The sequence below is a fragment of the Scyliorhinus torazame genome, chromosome 16, assembly GCF_047496885.1.
Source record: "Scyliorhinus torazame isolate Kashiwa2021f chromosome 16, sScyTor2.1, whole genome shotgun sequence".
NCBI lineage: Eukaryota > Metazoa > Chordata > Chondrichthyes > Carcharhiniformes > Scyliorhinidae > Scyliorhinus > Scyliorhinus torazame.
The window spans coordinates 183,462,180-183,485,054 of NC_092722.1; the positions used below are offsets into that span (position 1 = coordinate 183,462,180).

At 46.1% G+C, this 22,875-nt stretch overlaps 1 protein-coding gene across 1 annotated transcript in view; it reads right to left on the reverse strand.

Moving 5' to 3' along the window:
* The window catches only part of LOC140393279 (alpha-centractin-like), a 70,463-nt gene extending 47,925 nt beyond the window's left edge, over nt 1-22,538 (reverse strand). Inside the window, 2 exon segments of the mRNA XM_072479576.1 lie at nt 22,420-22,472; nt 22,475-22,538. Coding sequence (XP_072335677.1) covers nt 22,420-22,472; nt 22,475-22,523 — 102 coding nt within the window. The 5' untranslated portion in view covers nt 22,524-22,538.
* Nucleotides 22,539-22,875: the final 337 nt, after the last annotated feature.

Here is a 22,875-nt window from a genome sequence, read left to right on the forward strand (position 1 = left end):
CTCAAGTGGAAGCAACAATGACATTTTATAAGCAAGATTTATTTTACTATTTATTCTGGTATAATTAATACCCAAGATATGTATCGCTGATGAAGATGATGATTTTATAACATATTAGAATGTTTCAAATAAACATGTTCTCATGTGGTATTGATGTTCACAATAGGAAAGTATATATATTTTGTTTCTGGCGTGAATTAATAATGATCTCTAATTTTTAAAAATGCACATAAATTTACTATATTTAGTAACAATAAAGCAAAGCATTTATAGTTTCCATAATTTTCCAATAATTCTGATGATTGTTTTGCAGTGGCAAATGAAAGTGGGTGGGTTAGGAGCAGTAGGTGGCCCATGGGATCTTTTGTTCCACCTAAATGATCTGCGGACAAAAACGTTTGAGAACCACTACTCGAGAACAAAGTGTAGCAGTAGTGTTTTCACTGAGATTTCAATCAGGCATGACAGTCTCACCCAGCAGCACCAAGCAATTTTTTCCACTAGAAATACAGTAATGCAACGGTGCAAAATGTTTAACGTACGTTCACATAAACTGAAATATACCCCAACAGCTCAGTCATATTTCTTCTTTCAAACTAGGGTTGAGAGTATTTTGAGTTAGTTATAACGTCGGGGTAAAATACTGGCAGAGCTTGGTGAAAGCAATTTTACCAGATGAAGAATACTGAACAAAAGATGCATTGTCCCAAAATTAAAATCTATTGGTTTGAGCATGATTTTTCAAATGGTGTAATGGTACCAATCTGCTGAATTAACCTTGTAACAACGCACTAATCTCTCTGCAATTAAAACTGTAGTGGAAATATTTCTTCAAAGAATTCCTGTAGACTTTCATTCGAGCTACACAAAGGCCACGGACCAAGTGTTGGAAAATAGAATTAGAAGAGATAGAGGTTTGATGGCCAGCACAGAGACGATGGGCCGAAGGATCTCTTTCTGTGCTGCAAAACCTCACAACTCTAAAGAAGCTAATCAGTAGAGCACAATATTTTCACAATACAGGTATCGAAGACTTTCTGGTGAGAGAAGCATTATTGGTAATTCATGTATATTTTTAAATTTCTAGACAAATTACTAGCAAATCTCCCATGCCAATGTTCACAGCTTGAGGAGGAACTCACGAGTGTAGGGTACACCAAGGTTTAAGTTGAAGTGTAGGGTCGGGCTGAGTAGCGGGGAGACAGGTTACATTACAAACAAAAATTTAAATAAAAATAAATCACGACCCAGAATGGAGTAATGGGAAGAGATGGCTTCCTTAAATCAGTCCAAGCCCAAGTTTATACATTCGCATGCAATAAATGGAGGTGTGGATTTGTGCATATTATCAATCGCTGCACTGTTTTATTCCAGAAGCATGTAATTGATGCATTTCAAAATTCATAATGGCTTTAAATTTGACACAGTGCAAATATTAACACATCTTCAGTTAACACAGGCTTGTAAAATTTCTTGTGTTTTTTTAAGAAGTGCAAGATCAAACTTATTTCATATAAAGTGTTAGTTATTCATTGGTTAATTACAGAACCTTACAGCAAATAATAAAAGGGCATTTAACCTCTTAAATATGTGCCGATAATTGTTTCCCCATCTTCTCATTCTGTCGCTTGCAGTTCCTCTTTTTGAAGCAACTACTTTCTACTTCCGTTTTAAGAGGATTTGTGAACCCTGTCAATAATCATGTAATTCTTATGTAAAGAATCTCCACTTTTACGATTATTTTCAATTTGTTTCATTCATGTGGTATTGATCTCTCATTTATTTCTTCCACCAGCTTTGCCCACCTTCCCTCTCCTTTTTTTAAATAAATTTAGAGTACCCAATTCCATTTTTTCCAATTAAGGGGCTATTTTGCGTGGCTAATCCACCAAACCTGCACATCTTTGGGTTGTGGGGGCGAAACCCACGCAAACACGGGGAGAACGTGCAAACTCCACACGGACAGTGACCCAGCGACAGGATCGAACCTGGGACCTCGGCGCAAATAGGCATCAGGGCTAACCCACTGCGCCACCGTGCTGCCCCACCTTCCTTCTCCTGAAGGTGCTCATTCATGATGTGGTATTTATTCCACATCTGCCAGAGACCTCAGTTACATCAATCAAACCATCATTGTTCACAGCAAGCCATCACAGGGAACGTTGGGATGCTATAGGACAGTAGGGACATCAAGCTGATGTTACCTTTACACAATACCAATACATTAATACCAATACATTAATTATCCAGAAAGCGGCAGCAGATAAGAATCAGAAAAAGCAATACCAGGTTTCCCTCTCAGCATTGAGGTTATGAACAATTTACACACCTTGATTGCTCTATGGCTCTGATCAGAAAACACAGCACAAAGGGTTGGTAGAAGGGCTGGGGGCCCCGATCGGGTTGGAAGAAATAGTAGAAGGGCTGAAGGCCACGCAGCCGGGTAAAGCCCGACGGACGGGTACCCAGTGGAGATTTATAAAAAGTTCTCTAGGATACTGGGGTCACTGCTGATGAGGAAATTTAATGAGGCAAGGGAGAGAGGGGGCTTCCCCCCGACGATGTCACAGACCACTATCTCATTGATCCTGAAGCGGGATGAGGACCCGGAGCTTTGTGGGTCCTACAGACCGATCTCCCTACTAAATGTAGATGCCAAACTGTTGGCCAAGATCTTGTCAAGGATTGAAGACTGCATTCCGGACGTGATTGGGGAGGACCAGACGGGATTTGTTAAGGATAGGCAGTTGGCGGCCAATGTAAGAAGGCTGCTGAATGTAATTATGATGCCCCCAGAGGGTAGGGACGTGGAGGTAGTGGTCGCAATGGACGCAGAGAAGGCATTTGATCGGGTGGAATGGGATTATCTGTGGGAGGTACTGGGGCGGTTTGGATTTGGACAGGGCTTCATCGACTGGGTTAGACTGCTGTATCAGGTGCCCGTGGCGAGTGTTCACATGAACAAGTTGACATCGGACTATTTTAGGCTGCACCGGGGGACGAGGCAGGGATGCCCCCTCTCCTCACTGCTGTTCGCGCTGGCCATAGAGCCGCTGGCAATTGCGCTGTGAGCCTCAACGGGCTGGTCCGTGGTGGTGGAACACAGAGTCTCGTTATAGGCAGACGACCTGCTCCTAAATGTTTCGGACCCACTAGAAGAAATTATGAGGATTCTGGGGGAATTTGGCCGGTTTTCGGGTTATAAATTGAACATAGGGAAAAGTGAGATGAGTGAGATGTTCGCGATCCAGGCATGGAGGTAGGAGAGGCGATTGGGGAGCTGCTGTTTAGAGTGGTAGGGGGAAGCTTTCTGTACTTAGGCATCCAGATGGCGCAGGAATGGGAACGGCTACATAAGTTAAATCTGGCCCCACCGGTAGACCAAATGAAGGAAGATTTCTGAAGGTGGGACGTGCTCCCGTTTTCACTGGCTGGGAGGGTGCAGACAGTGAAAATGACGGTCCTCCCAAGATTCCTGTTTGTGTTTCAGTGTCTCTCCATCTTTATTCCACGGTCCTTCTTTAAACGGGTCAATAAGGTGATCTCTGGCTTTTTATGGGCAGGTAAGACCCCGCGAGTAAAAAAGGGGATGCTGGAGCGCAGCCTGGGTGAGGGCGGGCTGACGCTGCTGAACTTCAGTAATTATCATTGGACGGCAAATACAGCCATGATTAGGAAGTGGGTGGTGGTGGTGTGGGAGCCAGTGTGGGAGCGGGTAGAGGCGGCATCATGCAAGGGCACTAGTTTGGGGGCATTGGTAACGACGCCCCTGCCGTTCCCACAGGCACGGTACTCCACCAGCCTCGTGGTGGTAGCGGCCCTGAGAGTCTGGGGGCAATGGAGGAGACATGTGGGAGCAGAGGGAGCATCGGTCTGGTCTCCAATCTGTAATAATCACCGATTTGCCCCGGGGGAGCTAGATGGAGGGTTCCGGAAATGCAGAGAGCAGGGATCGAGAGGATGGGAGATATGTTTATAGAGGGAGCTTTCCCAGCCTGAGGGAGTTGGAGGAGAAATTTGAATTGACGGGAGGGAACGAGTTTAGGTACCTGCAGGCGCTGGACTTCCTACACAGGCAGGTCTCAACCTACCCGCTCCTACCACCAAGGGGGATACAGGACAGTGTAGTTTCCAGAATGTGGGTGGGAGAAGGGAAGGTTTCGGACATTTATAAGGAACTCACAGGGTCAGAGGAAAAGCAGATCGAGAAGCTGAAACACAAATGGGAAGGAGTTAGGAGGAGAGATAGAGGACGGTCTCTGGGCGGACGCGTTGAGCAGAGTCAATGTGTCCGCATCATGTGCCAGGATCAAGTTCGTTCACCGGGCCCACATGACAGTGGCCCGGATGAGCAGGTTCTTGGGGTAGAAGATAGGTGCGCACGGTGTGCAGGAGGATCAACGAAACATGTTCATATGTTCTGGGCATGTCCGAAGCTCAGGGGATTCTGGCAGGGGTTTGTGGAGGTCGTGTCCAAGGTGTTAAAAACAAGGGTGGCACCGAGTCCAGAGGTGGCGATTTTGGAGTGTCTGAAGACCCGGGAATTCAGGAGGAGAAAGAGGCAGATGTTCTGGCCTTTGCCTCTCTGGTTGCACGGAGACGGATATTATTAGCTTGGAGGGACTCAAAGCCCCCAAAGTCGGAGGCCTGGCTAACTGACATGGATAGCTTTTTTGGCTGGAGAAAATCAAGTCCGCCCCAAGAGGGGAACAGCAAGGGGGGGGGGGCTCGGGTTTAGTTTAGAGTAGGGTGTTAGAAAAGGTGGGACCTGTGAGGGAGGAATTTTGCACTATGGTTATATTTGTATGTACATTGTTTCTTCTGTTGTTGTTATAAAACCATAAATACCTCAATAAAATGTTTATAAAAAACACAGCACAAACTAGAGCAGGATTTTCCCTGTGAACTTCAAGACTATAACATCAGGATCAAATGGGGGTCAGAAGCACGCAATGTGAAGGAAACAGTTATCCTTTTTCATTCATTCATTCACAGGATCGCTGGATAGGCCACCATTTATTTCCCTTGAGAAGGTGCTGGAGAGCCTCCTTCTTGAACTACTGCATCCCATGTGGTGCAGATAGACCCACAGTGCTGTTAGGAAGGGAGTTCCAAGATTTTGACCCTAAACAGTGAACAGTATTTCCAAGTCAGGATACTGTACGGCTTGGAGGGAACTTGCAGAAGGTGGTGTTCCCATGTATCTGCTACCCTTGCCCTTCTTAATGGTAGGAGACGCAGGTTTGGAAGGTGTTGCTGAAGGAGCCTTGATGAGTTGCTACTGTACACCTTGTAGATAGTACACACAGCTGCCACTGTTGATCAGTAAGTGCTGCTTGATAGCACTGTCAACAGCTTCCATCACTTTGCTGATGATTAAGCGAAAACTGACCTGGTTGGACTTGACCTGCTTTTTGTGGACTGGACACATCTGGGTGATTTTTCACATTGCCAGGTGGATGCCAGTATTATAGCTGCACTGGAATAATTTGGCTAGCAGTGTGGCTAGTTCTGGAACACAAGACTTCAGTACTATCGCTGGAATATTGTCAGGGTAAATAGTCGTTGCAGTAGGTGATGTCCCGGAGGACTGGAGAATAGCCAATGTTGTTCCTTTGTTTAAGAAGGGTAGCAAGGATAATCCAGGGAACTACAGGCCGGTGAGCCTTACATCAGTGGTCGGGAAATTACTGGAGAGAATTCTTCGAGACAGGATCTACTCCCATTTGGAAGCAAGTGGTCGTATTAGCGAGAGGCAGCACGGTTTTGTGAAGGGGAGGTCATGTCTCACTAACGGTAGAGTTTTTCGAGGAGGTCACAAAGATGTTTGATGCAGGTAGGGCAGTGGATGTTGTCTATATGGACTTCAGTAAGGCTTTTGACAAGGTCCCTCATGGCAGACTGGTACAAAAGGTGAAGTCACACAGGGTCAGAGGTGAGCTGGCAAGATGGATACAGAACTGGCTAGGTCATAGAAGGCAGAGAGTGTCAATGGAAGGGTGCTTCTCTGATTGGAGGCCTGTGACTAGTGGTGTTCCACAGTGATCAGTGCTGGGATCTTTGCCGTTTGTAGTATATCTAAATGACTTGGAGGAAAATGTAACTGGTCCGATTAGTAAGTTTGCGGACGACACTTGCGGATAACGATGAGGACTGTCAGAGGATACAGCAGGATTTAGATCGCTTGGAGACTTGGGAGGCGAGATGGCAGATGGATCCGGTCAAATGTGAGTTAATGCATTTGGAAGGTCTAATACAGGTATGGAATATACAGTGAATGGTAGAACCCTCAAGAGTATTGACAGTCAGAGAGATCTTGATGTACAGGTCCACAGGTCACTGAATGGGGCAACACAGGTGGAGAAGGTAGTCAAGAAGGCATACGGATTCTCCCCATGTTGGCATGGGTTTCACCCCCACAACCCAAAGATGTGCAGGGTAGGTGGATTGGCCACGCTAAATTGCCCCATAATTGGAAAAAATGAATTGGATACTCTAAAAAAAAATTTTTTTAAGGCATACGGCATGCTTGTCTTCATTGGCCGGGTATAAAAATTGGCAAGTCATGTTGCAGCTGTATAGAACCTTAGTTAGGCCACACTTGGAGTATAGTGTTCAATTCTGGTTGCCACACTACCAGAAGGATGTGGAGACTTTAGAGAGGTGCAGAAGAGATTTCCTAGGATATTGCCTGGTACGGAGGGCATTAGCTATGAGGAGGGGTTGAATAAACTTGGTTTGTTCTCACTGGAACGAAGGAGGTTGAGGGACGATCTGATAGAGGTCTACAAGATTATGAGGGGCATAGACAGAGTGGATAGTCAGAGACTTTTTCCCAGGGTAAAGGCGTCAATTACTAGGGGGCATAGGTTTAAGGTACGAGGGGCAAGATTTAGAAGAGATGTACGAGGTAAGTTTTTTTTACAGAGGGTAGTGGGTGCCTGGAACTCGCTGCCGGAGGAGGTGGTGGAAGCAGGGACGATAGTGACGTTTAAGGGGCTTCTTGACAAATACATGAATAGGATGGGAATAGAGGGATACGGACCCCAGAAGTGTAGAAGATTTTAGTTTAGACGGGCAGCATGGTCAGCGCAGGCTTGGAGGGCCGCAGGACCTGTACCTGTGCTGTACTTTTCTTTGTTCTTTAGTATCCAGCAGATTCTTGAAATTACGTGGTGAATCAAATTGCCTGAAGACTGGCTTCTGAGATGCAGGGGACTGTTGAAGGCTGCCAAGTTGGATCATTCACCAGCACTTCTAAATGAAGATAGCTGAAAATTGAATTGATGTGCTGGGCTCTACCACCATTGAGGACTGGGCATATTTGTGGAGCATCTTCCTTGTGTTAGTTGTTTAATTGTCCACCACCATTCACGACTGGGGGTGTTAGGTCTGCAGAGTTCAGATCATCAGATTATCCATTAGTTGTGGGATCGTTTAGCACTATCTATTGGCATGCTGCTTCTACTGTTTAGCATGCAAGCAGTCCTGTATTGTAGCTTCACCAAGTTGCCTCCTCATTTTTAGATATGCCTAGTGCTGGCATTCCCTCCTGCACTCTTCATTGAACCAGAGTTGATTCCCGGATGTGATGGCAATGGTAGAGTGCAGGATATGCCAGGCCAAGAGGTTATAGATTATGGTTGAATACAATTCTGCTGCTGCGGATTGCCCACAGTGCCTCACAGGTGCCCAAGTTTTGAGTTGCTACATCTGTTCAAAGCCTATCCCATTTAGTACAGTGATAGTACTAACGTATCCTCATTGTGAAAGCAAGGACTGTCCAATGATCACTCTTACCAATGCAATCATGGACAGATCTGTGACAGTAGATTAATGAGGATGAGCACAGTAAGAAGTCTTACAACACCAGATTAAAGTCCAACAGGTTTGTGTGTACACAAACCTGTGAGGCTTCTGACTGTGCTCACCCCAGTCCTAGGACTTGGCTCCCCACTCTGCAACTAGATCCTCGATTTTCTGACCAACAGACCACAATCAGTAAGAATGAACAACAACACCTCCTCCACAATAGTCCTCAACACCGGGCCCCGCAAGGCTGCGTACTTCGCCCCCTACTCTACTCCATGTAGAGACACGACTGCGTGGCAAAACTTGGTTCCAACTCCATCTACAGGTTTGCTGACGATACAACCATAGTGGGCCGGATCTCGAATAACGACGAGTCAGAATACAGGCGGGAGATAGAGAACCTAGTAGAGTGGTGTAGCGACAACAATCTCTCCCTCAAAACTAAAGAGCTGGTCATTGACTTCAGGAAGCAAAGTACTGTACACACCCCTGTCAGCATCAACGGGGCCGAGGTGGAGATGGTTAGCAGTTTCAAATTCCTAGGGGTGCACATCTCCAAAAATCTGTCCTGGTCCACCCACATCGACGCTACCACCAAGAAAGCACAACAGCGCCTATACTTCCTCAGGAAACGAAGGATATTCGGCATGTCCACATTGACCCTTACCAACTTTTACAGATGCACCATAGAAAGCATCCTATTGGGCTGCATCACAGCCTGGTATGGCAACTGCTCCGCCCAGGACCACAAGAAACTTCAGAGAGTGGTGAACACCGCCCAGTCCATCACACAAACCTGCCTCCCATCCATTGACTCCATCTACACCTCCCGCTGCCTGGGGAAAGCGGGCAGCATAATCAAAGATCCCTCTCTTCCAACTTCTTCCATCGGGCAGGAGATACAGAAGTCTGAGAACACGCACGAACAGACTCAAAAACAGCTTCTTCCCCACTGTCGCCAGACTCCTAAATGACCCTCTTATGGACTGACCTCATTAACACTACACCCTGTATGCTTCATCCGATGCCAGTGCTTTTGTAGTTACATTGTATATGTTGTGTTGCCCTATTATGTATTTTCTTTTATTCCCTTTTCTTCTCATGTACTTAATGATCTGTTGAGCTGCTCGCAGAAAAATGCTTTTCACTGTACCTCGGTACACGTGACAATAAATAAATCCAATCCAATCCAATGAAGTTACTGTGAAATGCCCCTAGTCGCCACATTCCGGCGCCTGTTCGGGTACACAGAGGGAGAATTCAGAATGTCCAAATTACTAACAACACATCTTTCAGCAGGAAACCGGAACATCTGGAGGAAACCCACGCAGACACAAGGAGAACGTGCAGACTCCGCACAGGCAGTGACCCAAGCCAGGAATCGAACCTGGGACCCTGGCGCTGTCAAGCAACAGTACTACCATTAATCAATTAGAATAAACCAAACAAGCTGAGGGACAAATTAAGGGGGCAGCCCCTTAAAGAGATACTGTCTTAAACAAAAGCAAATGACAAATGAATCTAAAAGCAATAAACCAAAACCTGATTGAAAGGGTCAATAAGGCACCCCCAATGCCTGCAGTGCCTACCAGGCACGGAACCAGTGACATTACCACTATTTTATATAAAAGTAATTAAACTAAATCAAATAAACTAAGGGACAAATTAAAGGGGCAGCCCCTTGAAAGGATACTCTCTTAATCAAAAACAAATCACAAATGAAACTTAAAACATCAAACTAAAATATGATTAAGGAGGTCGATAAGGCACCTCTCTAAAGGATATTTCATTTTTCTTTCATGGGATGTGGTAGTTGCTGATAAAGTCAGCATTTTCTGCCCAACCCTAATCGCCCTTTGACTGAGTGACTTACTCAGCAATTTCAGAGGGCAATTAATAGTCAACCACATTGCTGCTGTGGGTCAAGCGTCACAAGGAGGCCAGACCAGGAAAGAAATGGCAGATTTAGGGCAGCGCGGTGGCACAGTGGTTAGCACTCCTGCCTCGCAGCACCAGAGTCCCGGGTTCAATTCCGACCTTGGGTCACTGTCTGTGTGGAGTTTGTACGTTCTCCCCGTGTCTGCGTAGGTTTCCTCCGGGTGCTCCAGTTCCTCCCACAGTCCAAAGATGTGCGGGTTAGTGGATTGGCCGTGATAAATTGTCCCTTAGTGTCCAGGGATATGCAGGTTAGGTTATGGGGATAGGGTGGAGTGGACATGGGTAAAGTGTCTTTTTGATGGGTCAGTGCAGACTCGATGGAATGAATGACCTCCTTCTGCACTGGACGGATTCTATGATTTCCCTACCTGAAGGACATTAGTGAGCCAGAAGGGTTTTTACAACAATGGTTTCATGGTCATGGGAAGTGCATAAAGCCTGCCTGGAGCATTGTCCCCCTAGATCTGCTCGCAGGAAGTTGTCTTCAGGCAGCCAGCCTAGTCCCTGATGCCTCAGGGAGCTTCAAGGCTACCTGAAAAATCCCAGTCAGCCTCAGACAACAGGCCTTAATATGCCTTTTAGGGCCCTGAATTAGCCACTCATCGCCTGCAGGTAGCCGCTCACCCATCCTGCCTCCAGGAAATAGCCCTGGAGCGGAATGGAGTCAGTATATCAGCATGCTGGCCAACCAGTACACTAGCTGGTGCAGTTCGTTTCCATGCCACCCACCTCCAGGCTCTCCCCCCATTGGGATCTAAAGTTCAACCCCTTGGGACCAAAACTGGTATTTTCTCAAGAGTGACTCAATATCACAGCTGGCTGTATATTTACTCAGTGAGTTCAGCCCTGCGGAAGAAAAAGATTTAACGAGCACCTTTCATGATGCAATTTACAGCCAATAAAGCAGCTTTAAAGTATAGTCACTACTGTATTGTAGGGAAATGTACCAGTCAAATCGTGTAAACACCATGAGACTAATGAGTTTAATGACCAGATAAATCTCTTTTCGTGATGTTGGTTGAGGGATAAATATTGGTCTAGACATCCAAAACTTCCTGTTCTTTTTTAAAAATTTAGAGTACCCAATTCATTTTTCCAATTAAAGGCGACAGGGGCAGAGCAGGCATCTGCACCACCGCCTTCCACTGGCCCAGGACCCCGGGAGGAGCCTGAGGAGATCCCCCCTGTCGATGATCCCGGTGGCGGCATCAAGGCAGCCCCTGGGTTGGTTGGTGGGCCCGTGACGCCCACCGTACTCAGTATGGTGGAGGATTCGGGCCCGGAGGGCAACTGTCCAAAGGCTGTCAGTGGCACAGTGGCGGGAGCGCAGGGTGCACACGAGGCTCTCTGCAACGGGTTGCAGGGCTCACTCGTGCCTGACACTGTGTCGCCCCTCACCCCCACTGGGAGACTCCCAGAATCTGGCACATCATAATTGAAGGTTCTTTTATTTTTCTGCCTCCGTAGATAGTTCAGGCAGTGCCCTATTGGGCCCCCCTCCACCAACACCCCGACTCCCCCCCCCCCTTTCCTTTCCCTTCTGTTGGTACAGAGGCGAGGGTATATGGACTCTCCAGCGCAAAGTTTAGTGCTTGTACCATTTGTTTTTTATAGAAATATGTTGTGAACTGTTTTAATAATCAGAGTATCCTACCCCCATTCCCCGTACATTGGTACTGAGGGAGGGTACCCTGTTTCTCCAACACAAAATTAGTGTTTGTACTGTTTGGCCTTGTATATATTTTTTTACTGTTTTAATAAAAAGATATGGCCAATCCACCCTGCACATCTTTGGGTTGTGGGAGCGAAACCCACGCAAACACAGGGAGAATGTGTAAACTCCACACTGACAGTGACCCAGAGCCGGGATCAAACCTGGGACCTCGGCGCCGTGAGGCAGCAATGCTAATCACTGCGCCACCGTGCTGCCCCCTGTTCTTCTTCTAAAGACCCAGCTTTGACAAGGAGTCATCGGACTCGAAACGTTAGCTCTTTTCTCTCCCTACAGATGCTGCCAGACCTGCTGAGATTTTCCAGCATTTTGTCTGTCATTTCAGATTCCAGCATCTGCAGTAATTTGCTTTTATCCATGGATTCTTTTAATAAACTTACGAAGGCCGATGGGCCTTGGTTCATCTGAGAAACAGCATCTCATGGTCATGGGGAAGGCTCAGTACTGCACTGAATTGTCAGGCTGGATTATGTGCTCAGTCCTGATGTGGAGCTTGAAACCACAATCTTCTGACTCAGAAGTAAGACTACCTCCAAGTCAAGATTGGCAGCTTTGGTGTGAGTCAGAAGATCAGGAGTTTAAACATTCCCATCTGTCCACTCCAGAATTTAAGCATATGATATAGAGGTTGCACTTCAGCACAGTACAGCACAATTGGAGGCATTGTCCCTTGGTTGAGACATTAAACTGAGGCCCTTTCTACTGTTAAAATTTACTTATAAGTTCCCAAGAAGAAACAAGGCGATCCTCTGGTGTTAGTCAGAAATCCCCCATCAAGCACCAAAAATATATCACATTAACATCTAACTAATTTGCTGTTTGCAAATCACAGATTTTCATACCTAATAGTGGTGACTAATAGTGGGTGAAGCACAGTGACAAGCACTGCTGCCTCATAGCGCCAGGTACCTGGGTTCAATTCCGGCCTTGGCTGACTATGTGTGGAGTTTGCACTTTCTCCGTGATTGTGTGGGTTTCTTCCGGGTGCTCCGGTTTTCTCCCACAGTCCACAAATCTGCGGTTTAAGTGGATTGACCATGTTAAATTACCCCTAAATGTCCAAAGGTGCACTGGTTAGGTGGGGTTACGGGATAGGGCAGGGGAGCGGGCCTAGGTAGTGTGCTCTTTCAGAGGGTTGGTGCAGACTCGATAGACTGAATGGCCTCCTTCTGCACTGTCGGAATTCTAAGGCTCTATGGACTTCACTCCAAAACAAATTAGTCATTGAGACAACTCGAGGGCGACATTTGAACTCCTTGGTTAAAAAGAGCTTTGTTATCACGCACATTATGTTTTTCTCTAAAATATTTCTTAAAACTTTGGTAGAAGTGGTATTGAGGATTTTTGTGAATCTTTGTTGTTTTTTAAAATAAGTAATAAGTCCTGGGATTGTCTCTAGAGTTGTGTTTCTGTTATCTAGTGTCAATTAATTTAGAAGTATAGAATCATAGAATCTACAGTGCAGAAGGAGGCCTTTCGGCCCATCAAGTCTGCATCGGCCCTCTGAAAGAGCACCCTACTTAAACACCCTACCCTGGAGCTGTGAAGCAACTGTGCTAACCACTGTACTACCGTGCTGCCCTGACTGGGTGACTGTTGGTCAGCTCACAGGCCATATGGTTTTTTTTGAAAATGTATTTGAGCCTCGCTCCAAGTCCTAACACACAGCACAAATGATCAATCAATAAATGATCAATCCAAGTCAGAGAGCTGCTGGTGCAACGTGGTCTTCTGAAATTTGGGTAAACTGCATTGTTGGGGCAGTGCTAAACTTAAAATGAGAGTTAATTCTGATATTTCTGGGTGATATAGCAAGGCATTATTTTTTTTTTAAATTTAGATTACCCAATTATTTTTTCCAATTAAGGGGCAATTTAGTGTGGCCAATCTACCTACTCTGCACAACTTTGGGTTGTGGGGGCGAAACCCACGCAGACACAGGGAGAATGTGCAAACTCCACACGGACAGTGACCCAGAGCCGGGATCGAACCTTGGACATCAGCGCCATGAGGCAGCTGTGCTAACCACTAGGCCACTAGGCCACCATGCTGCCCAACAAGGCATTATTTCAAGAACCATTCCATCTATTTGATAAAGTTCCCCATGGTAGGCTTATGCAGAAAGTAAGGAGGCATGGGATAGTGGGAAATTTGGCCAGTTGGATAACGAACTGGCTAACCGATAGAAGTCAGAGAGTGGTGGTGGATGGCAAATATTCTGCCTGGATCCCAGTTACCAGTGGCGTACCGCAGGGATCAGTTCTGGGTCCTCTGCTGTTTGTGATTTTCATTAATGACTTGGATGAGGGAGTTGAAGGGTGGGTCAGTAAATTTGCAGACGATACGAAGATTGGTGGAGTTGTGGATAGTAAGGAGGGCTGTTGTCGGCTGCAAAGAGACATAGATAGGATGCAGAGCTGGGCTGAGAAGTGGCAGATGGAGTTTAACCCTGAAAAGTGTGAGGTTGTCCATTTTGGAAGGACAAATATGAATGCGGAATATAGGGTTAACGGTAGAGTTCTTGGCAATGTGGAGGAGCAGAGAGATCTTGGGGTCTATGTTCATACATCTTTGAAAGTTGCCACTCAAGTGGATAGAGCTGTGAAGAAGGCCTATGGTGTGCTCGCGTTCATTAACAGAGGGATTGAATTTAAGAGCCGTGAGGTGATGATGCAGCTGTACAAAACTTTGGTAAGGCCACATTTGGAGTACTGTGTACAGTTCTGGTCGCCTCATTTTAGGAAGGATGTGGAAACTCTGGAAAAGGTGCAAAGAAGATTTACCAGGATGTTGCCTGGAATGGAGAGTAGGTCTTACGAGGAAAGGTTGAGGGTGCTAGGCCTTTTCTCATTAGAGCGGAGAAGGATGAGGGGCGACTTGATAGAGGTTTATAAGATGATCAGGGGAATAGATAGAGTAGACAGTCAGAGACTTTTTCCCCGGGTGGAACACACCATTACAAGGGGACATAAATTTAAGGTGAAAGGTGGAAGATATAGGAGGGATATCAGAGGTAGGTTCTTTACCCAGAGAGTAGTGGGGGCATGGAGTGCACTGCCTGTGGAAGTAGTTGAGTCGGAAACATTAGGGACCTTCAAGCAGCTATTGGATAGGCACATGGATGACGGTAAAATGATATAGTGTAGATTTATTTGTTCTTAAGGGCAGCACGGTAGCATTGTGGATAGCGCAATTGCTTCACAGCTCCATGGTCCCAAGTTCGATTCCGGCTTGGGTCATTGTCTGTGCGGAGTCTGCACGTCCTCCCCGTGTCTGCGTGGGTTTCCTCCGGGTGCTCCGGTTTCCTCCCACAGTCCAAAGATGTGCGGGTTAGGTGAACTGGCCAATGATAAATTGCCCTTAATGTCCAAATTGCCCTTGGTGTTGGGTGGAGGTGTTGAGTTTGGGTATGGTGCTCTTTCCAAGAGCCGGTGCAGACTCAAAGGGCCGAATGGCCTCCTTCTGCACTGTAAATTCAATGATAATCTATGATTAATCTAGGACAAAGGTTCGGCACAACATCGTGGGCCGAAGGGCCTGTTCTGTGCTGTATTTTTCTATGTTCTATGTTCTATATTCTATGTTTGCATTACCAGCAGTAGAAGGGCTGATATTATGATCTGTTACCAATTAAAGTATATTTAGCTATTTCAAAAAAATAATTAGCTCAGACAACATTCTTTATATGCCACAAAAGTCAGCAATTTACTACAGGTGAGGTGCAAACGTGGCACCACATGATCCTCCTAAACTACAATCTCACCCTGTTCCCCAAGGGTGGTGTGGTACAATTACAAACATAATCGATTCCATAATAACTTTGTTGTTCTCGCTGAACTGTAGGATCGACCTTACAGAGTTTACTATATGATCGCCATGAAACAGAACTAATCAAATACATGAGGACATGTTGTGCAGACTTTTAATAAATCAAACAGACGAGGAAAACAGAATGGTGACATTTTAATGTAGCGGATAGGGCCAGAGATAGAGAAAATCTTGAAAGTTGAACAAGCTGCCTTTCGGAGAGGCGAAGCAAATGCGACCAGATCCTTGTCCTAACCACCTTCATTGAAAATGGCTTTGAAAATAACCTCAAAACAGGGGCTGTCTTTCTTGATTTCACTGCAACATACGACACTGTCTATCTGGCACACTGGCCTCCTTGTCAAAATCTCAAGCTTCCTCCCTCTGTGGATTACTGATGCCATCGAACTATTACTCCAAGAAAAGATAGTTCAGGGTGCACATGGATGATGAGACAAGCGCCTGTAGCAAACAGTCCAACGGATCTTTTCTAGCCCCAACGCTTTTCACTCTCTATATCAACAGCATCGAGATTGAAAAAGACGGCACGGTGGCACAGTGGGTAGCACTCACAGATCCAGGGACACGTGTTCAATTCCGGCCTCAGGTGACTGTGTGGAGTTTGCACTTTCTCCCCATGTCTGCCTGGGTTTCCTCCAGGTGCTCCAGTTTCCTCCCACAGTCCAAAGATATGCAGGTTAGGTGGACTGGCTACGCTAAATTGCCCCTTAGTGTCCAAAAGGTTAGGTGGGGTTACTGGGTTATGGGGATAGGGTGGAGGCGCGGGCTTAAGTAGGGTGCTCTTTCCGAGGGCCAGTGCAGACTCGATGGGCCGAATGGCCTCCTTCTGTAAATTCTATGATCTGCCTTAAACAATGTCTTGGAAGTTTATCTATGCTGAGGATACCTGCTGTGCCTCTCAGGCTCAGACGTTTCCTAAACCAGAGGCAACACACAAACAATGATATTGCAAAGCTGACCAACTACTGTAAGACATGGCACCTTCAGCTCATCAGCAACAAAACCGTCTCAAGTATATTCCATCTCCACAATGCCAATGCCAAGTGGGAATTCTACATCTCCTTGAATGGTAGGGCGTCACGTTAGTTAGCACTGCTGCCTTATGGCACCGAGGCCCCGGGTCACTGTCCGTGTAGAGTTTGCACATTCTCCCCGTGTCTGTGTGGGTCTCACCCCCATAACCCAAAGATGTGCAGGTTAGATGGATTGGCCACGTTAAATTGCCGCTTAATTGGGAAACAAATTAGGTATTCTAAAAAAATTCTTTTAAATCTCCTTGAATGGCAAGAGATTGAATCACGAACAACATCCCATTTATCTTGGTGTTACCTTTGACAGGACACTGACATTCAAAAAACACCAGAGCAAGGCAGCAGCAAAGGTCAAAATGCGAAACAACCTCCTCAGCAAACTTGCTGGTTCTTCATGGGTTGCAAATGCTCACACCTTAAGGATCTCAGCTCTTGCCATTGTCTCTTCAACCGTAGAGCAGTGTACCAGTCTGGTACAACTCATCCCATACCAGTCTTGTAGATACCCAGCTCAACCCAACCTGTGTGTCATCTCAAGAACCCTAAATTCTCCTGGAGAAGCTTTACATCAACCCAAGCCTGCCACTACACAAGGACCTTACCAATCTACCTGCCGCTTGCCTCCTATCATGCCAGCCTGTATGGCTAAGATTACCGAGGAATAGCAGCAGAGACCCTGTGGCGGCAGGAATGGAACAACACACCACCATTAAAAACCACTTGCTCATCTCAGATCCCACATCGTCCACCCGGCTTCAATTTGTCACGCCAACACTGGGCACTCCTTAACTGTTTCCGCACTGACCAAGGCCTTTTTGCAGCAAATTATAGGCCTCGCAGAGAATCCGAACTCCAGCTGTGGTGCACCCCAATCAATGACTCACATTACTGAAGACTGCTTCCTGACAAAACTCCGCAGAGGGCTCAGAGAGCTCCACGTAGCCACTATGGAGGCTGTTGGCTGGCTTAGTGATTATTGCACACGGTAAAACAAAGTGCAGAAGGTCACTCATTCCTTTGAACTTGTGCTAACACTAGCTATCCCACCAGAGTCATCTACTCTCATATCACAGGGAAGAAAATAATTTATGTATCTAGTGTCACATCACAGACTTATTCTCCGGGAAGGCATCACTGTGGGCTCTTACCCGCACAGCATTTTTAATTGATATTTGAAGAGCATCACAGGAGCCACAAAGGTAGCATCCCACAACATGGTTGCTCCTGAGGGATTAATGTAGCAAGCATAACATTGACACATGAACAAATTTCTTGCCATGTATTAATAATCTTTCTTCACAACTTAAAAGAATGGGAGGTGCTCTCATTAAAACAATTACTATTCTGACAGGGTAGGTGCTGAGAGATTGCATTCCTGGCTGAAAAGTCTAGAACTAGGGGCATAATCTCAGAATAAGGAGTCAGCCATTCCTTCCTGAATTTCTTCACTCAAATTATTGTGAATCTTTAGAATTCTCTACACTGGAAAGTGATAGACGCTGAGTCATTGCATATAGTTAAGGCTGAGAAAAATAGATTTTTGAATTCTTGTGGAATCAAGGGATATGGGGGAATTAGGTGGGAAATGGATGGCCTGCTCCTTCCCATATTTTGTGTGACACATTGTTACAAATATAAAGTTTATAAGATTGTTATGTTTAAGACTGTCTCTTTAACTTTGGATAAAATAAAGGAATGAACGGGGTCAAGTGCCCTGTTCTGAATTCTGCTCGTTAACCAGCTTGGGTGGCTTGGTTGTTTAGAGTGGGGAAAAGACTATCTTACTGGGAAGTATGTGCAAGATGTCTTCACCTTTAGACAATGGCAAGAACAGCTAGCTACGGATAGACTGTTAGATTCCAGGTCTCACAGGGGGATGTTAAAAATGTCAGATTTTATAAATGGGTATACTTTAAATTATCTATTTAATTCCAAGATAGAATAAATTTGAAGTTCTACAGGATAATTAATTAGCATTCATACCTGTACACAAGGCCCATACAATTTATCATGATGAGCTTTGAGAGGGGAAAGAGTCAATAGTAAGTAAATAAGCTTACATGATTTCTAAGATACCATCAAATCTGACAGAAACAAGTCAGTCTGCGGGAATCTGAGGGAGAACAGAGAGATAAAGGCAGCCAGTTCTGCATCTGAATCAGAGAAAATGCTGATGCTATTATTCATCATACAGAAGGTAGGCGAAAGCTCATGTTCAGATTGAAGACCAAGTTCATGAAGATTTAAACAGGACTGGAAGATTTGCCTAGCTTTGGCTAAAGGGAAGACTTTGTAGCTTAAGCCTTACTGTGAAGATCTGTCCTGGAATAAAAAGCTACTCTTCTGGGATAGGAAAAGGAAACAAGCCATTGGGAGCAGAGAATAACTTTTGGGAGAATAAAATGTCCACTTAAGGGCCAGAGTAAAGTGTAACACTGCTGTGGGATTGTTGATCATGTTAGAAGTCACATGGAGGTCTTTTCTCTAGTTTAAAGTACAAGTTGCCTACTAAATAGTCATTAGTCAATGTTGCTTTTAGTTTCAGTAAAAGTCTTAAAACTTGCGATCTTGTTTTGTGAGCTTTTCAGTCAGTCACTGGAATTAAAAGTTACGGGTCTCTGTCGGCATCAATAACAACATCCAAAAGAAACTAAGTTACAGCAGCAATGCAAAATGCTCACAAATACTGATACAGCTTACATTCTTAGATTTATTTTTGCTAAGATTCATATGTAGTATATGAACATTTTGTGAATGGGTATAAGGCTTGGCTGATCAGTGACAATTAAAATTCACCCCATACAAGAGCCATCTCCAAAAATACAGTCTAAGCACTTTCTCTTGATATTCAAAGGCTGTAACACCTGCTCCTGGCATGCTGTCCTCACTGAATCAGAGTTTGTCCCCATGGCTTTATGGCAATGGTAGAATGAGGGATATGCTAGGCCATGAGGTTTAGATTTAGGTTGAATACAATTCTGTTGGTACCAAAGGATGCAGCGCTGGATGACTGATGCCCAGTTTTGAGTATCTGGATCAGTTCTGAATCTATCCCATTTGGCAAGGTGGTAGTGCCACACAACACGATGGAGTGTGTCCTCAGTGTGAGATTCCTACAGGGACCATGCAGTGGTCACAGTACTTTAGAAAAAAAAAATTCCAATTACATTTTTAGCGTGGCCACCTGCACATCTTTGGGTTGTGGGGGTGAGACTCACGCAAACACAGGGAGTATGTGCAATTCCACACAGATAGTGACCTGGGGCCGGGTACGAACCCCCGACCTCAGCGCCGTGATGCAGCAATGCTAACCACTACGCCACCATGCTGCCCTGCAGTGGTCACAATACTGTCATGGACAGAAGCATCAGCAAGATGTAGACTGGTGAGGACAAGGTCAAGTAGGCTTTTCCCACTTGTTGGTTCTCTCACCACCTGCCGCTAGCTCAGTCTGGCAGCTATGTCCTCCAGGAAATGACTAGTGCAGTCAGTAGTGGAGCTACGAAGTCACTTGGTGATGGACATTAAAGTTCATTATCCAGACTACATTTTGTGCCCTTGCTAGCCCAATGCTTCTTCCAAGTGATGTTCAGCATGGAGAACAGGTTCATCAGTTGGGGGGTTATTCGCTGTACTCCTTGCATTGAAGTAGATAGTCAAACTGTCTTTTCTAACCTTTGTGTCCTCTGCTTCCAGACTCATCTACTAATTTTCCGCCTTCCATTTCCATTTCTGATTTTGTTCCAACTGAATCTGCCCTTGGGTCGCTATCCAAAGCCGAACTAGCAAAACATTCCACAGGGAACTCAATCCTGGTTCTGTTGAGGTTGCAACCCACCCGGCCTGTATAGGTCCATCTCTCCCAGAGTCAGTCCCAAGGATGCAATTATCTGAAACCCTCCCTCCTGCACCAATTTTCCAGCCACACATTCATCTGTCTTATTCTCCTATTCCTGAAGTCACTTGCATGTGGCACTGAGAATAACCCGGATTACTACTTTTGAGGTTCTGCTTGCTAATTTTCTGTTCAGCGCCCTAAATTCTGACTGGAGCACCACATCCCTCTGTTTACCCATGTTGTTGGTTCCAACATAGACCACGACTGCCGGCTGTGCACTGCGCCTCTGAGGATGCTCTTCGACTGTTCAGTGACATCCTTGAGCCGGAAACCAGGGGTGCAACACATCATCCTGGAAACATGTTTCTGGCCATACTGATAGGGAGTTTGTTAGTTAGGCGAGCCCAAATGCTCCCCTAATTAACAAATTCCATCAGTATGGCTCCTTGGATTGGATTTGTTTATTGTCACGTGTACCGAGGTACAGTGAAAAGTATTTTTCTGCGAGCAGCTCAACAGATCATTAAGTAAGAAAAGGGAAGAAAAGAAAATACATAGTACGGCAACACAAGGTAATTTAAAAAGATTAGAACGAGTATAAGTTAAGTAAAAAGTGGATTTGTTGGAGAGAGCTCGCAGAGAGTCGCCTCGCTCCGGTGCCATCTTCTGAAACAAGCCTACCCCTCCAGTCTCCCTTGTCCACCACTGTGCAACCTTGGTGCCATTGACTTCGCTCAGCGTGTACTACCCAGATGAACCATCACTCTCATCAGTATTCAGAAGTGAATACTGTAGCAGGGTGCACTTGGAGGACTTCTGTACTACTTGCCTGGTCCTCTTTGTGACTGTCTGGTGGTCACCATTCCCTCTCTTTGCTGCATACTCTTAATATGCGAAGTGACCACATTGATAAACATGCATGTAGCTTGGAACATATGAATAGGAGTAGGCCATTCAGCCCATCAAGCCTACTCCACTATTTAATATAATCATGGCTGATTGGACATTTCAGTGCCTTTTACACCCACTATCTCCATAACCCTTTACCTTATTGTTAATTAGAAATCTATCAATTTAAACATACACAATGACTGAGCTTCCACAGTCCTCTAGCTTAGAGAATTCCAAAGCTCTCAGCCTCACGGATGCTCCGCAGTGACAACTACTATTCAGAGTTTTGAAACCCAGAACTCAAGCAGTTGCAACTGACGACACTTCCTGCACACTTCTTGCATCCTGGAGTTCCCACATTGCACAGTACGTGCATTTGAGGTTGGAACAGCCCTGCCATTCATTTATTGGTCAAAGGTTGGGCCCCACGATTGACTAAGGATTGACATCAAGAGAACCAGGTGGGTTTTTACAATAAGCATGATTACCATTCCTGAGACAAGCTTTTGATTCCAGATTTATTAATTAATTGAATTAAAATTTCCAAGCAGCCGACTTGGGATTTGAACTAGTTTCCAAGGCGTTCATCCAGGCCTCTGGATTACCAGTGACACTACCACCAAGCTATCATTTTGCTGGTCATTATCACATTGTTGTTTGTGGGAGCTGCCTCTGTGTAAATTGGCTGCAACATTTCCAACACCAGAGACTGGTCTTTGGGAAAAAAAAAGTCCTTCTTTGGCTGGTTGCTCGTTAAGCAGTCTGAGGTCACGAAAGGCGCTACTTAAATCCTTTCTCCTATAAACTCTTCCCTGCTCTCATGCCAAAGAGACCGTTTTGAGCAGTGGATGTTGTTGTTTCCACTAATCATCCTCCCTTCCAGACCACATTCCGGCCGTCTGGGAAACCGGAAGCAGTCCTCCCGCGCCCTGATTGACAGCCGTCTGGGCCAATCAGACGGGGCGGTGACGTCACTGACCAGCTCACGCCAATCGGCGCTGGCTGTTGGGGCGGGTCCGGCGAGCCACTCAGCAGACAGGCCGGGGCGCTAGGCCGCAGGCTTTCAGTCTGCCCTCTCGCCAACGGGGAGAGAGAGCAACCGGGGTAAACCGGGGCCAATTCAGTATACTCCGCCAAAGCGGCAGCTGTGTAAATAAGCCGGCGCGGGATTCCGAGTGACGACTTTTAATTCCCCTCAATGAATGGCGGTTGGGGCGCGGCTGCTGCCATGGCAGCGACCGGCGACGGGAAGCGTTAATTGCCCCCTCGCCACAACCGTAGCCCCCTTCCCCCGCCTCGCGTAAGGCGGTTTTATCAAAGAGCGGGGAGCCGACCGGCTGGTTACTCACGTTGTCGATAACCACCGGCTGGTTGGCGATCACATCGTACGACTCCATCCCGGACAACCGTGCCCACCGCTGCCGGCAACTGCGCATGCGCCGCCCCGCACCATTACATCATCACCGCCTGCCTGTCAGTCAAAGGGGAGCCTCCCTTTTTGAACAGAGTCGTTTGTTTCCCTATCACTTTTCACGACCACTGGATGTTTCGGAGCGCATTTCAGCCAACCAAGCGCTCTGAAGCTGCAACAGGAAATGCTGCATAATCTCAGCAGGTCTGGACAGCATCTGTGGAGAGAGAAGGGAGCTAAGGTTTCCAGTCTGGATGACTCTTTAGGTGCGATTCTCTGGCCTCCTTACGCTCTTGCTCAAGCGAAACGAGGCCGGCGATTAGCGTGAGAGGCCAAACACGAGGACCTGTCAAGCGCCAAACAGTTTGCGATGAGTGGGCAGCGCGGTGGCGCA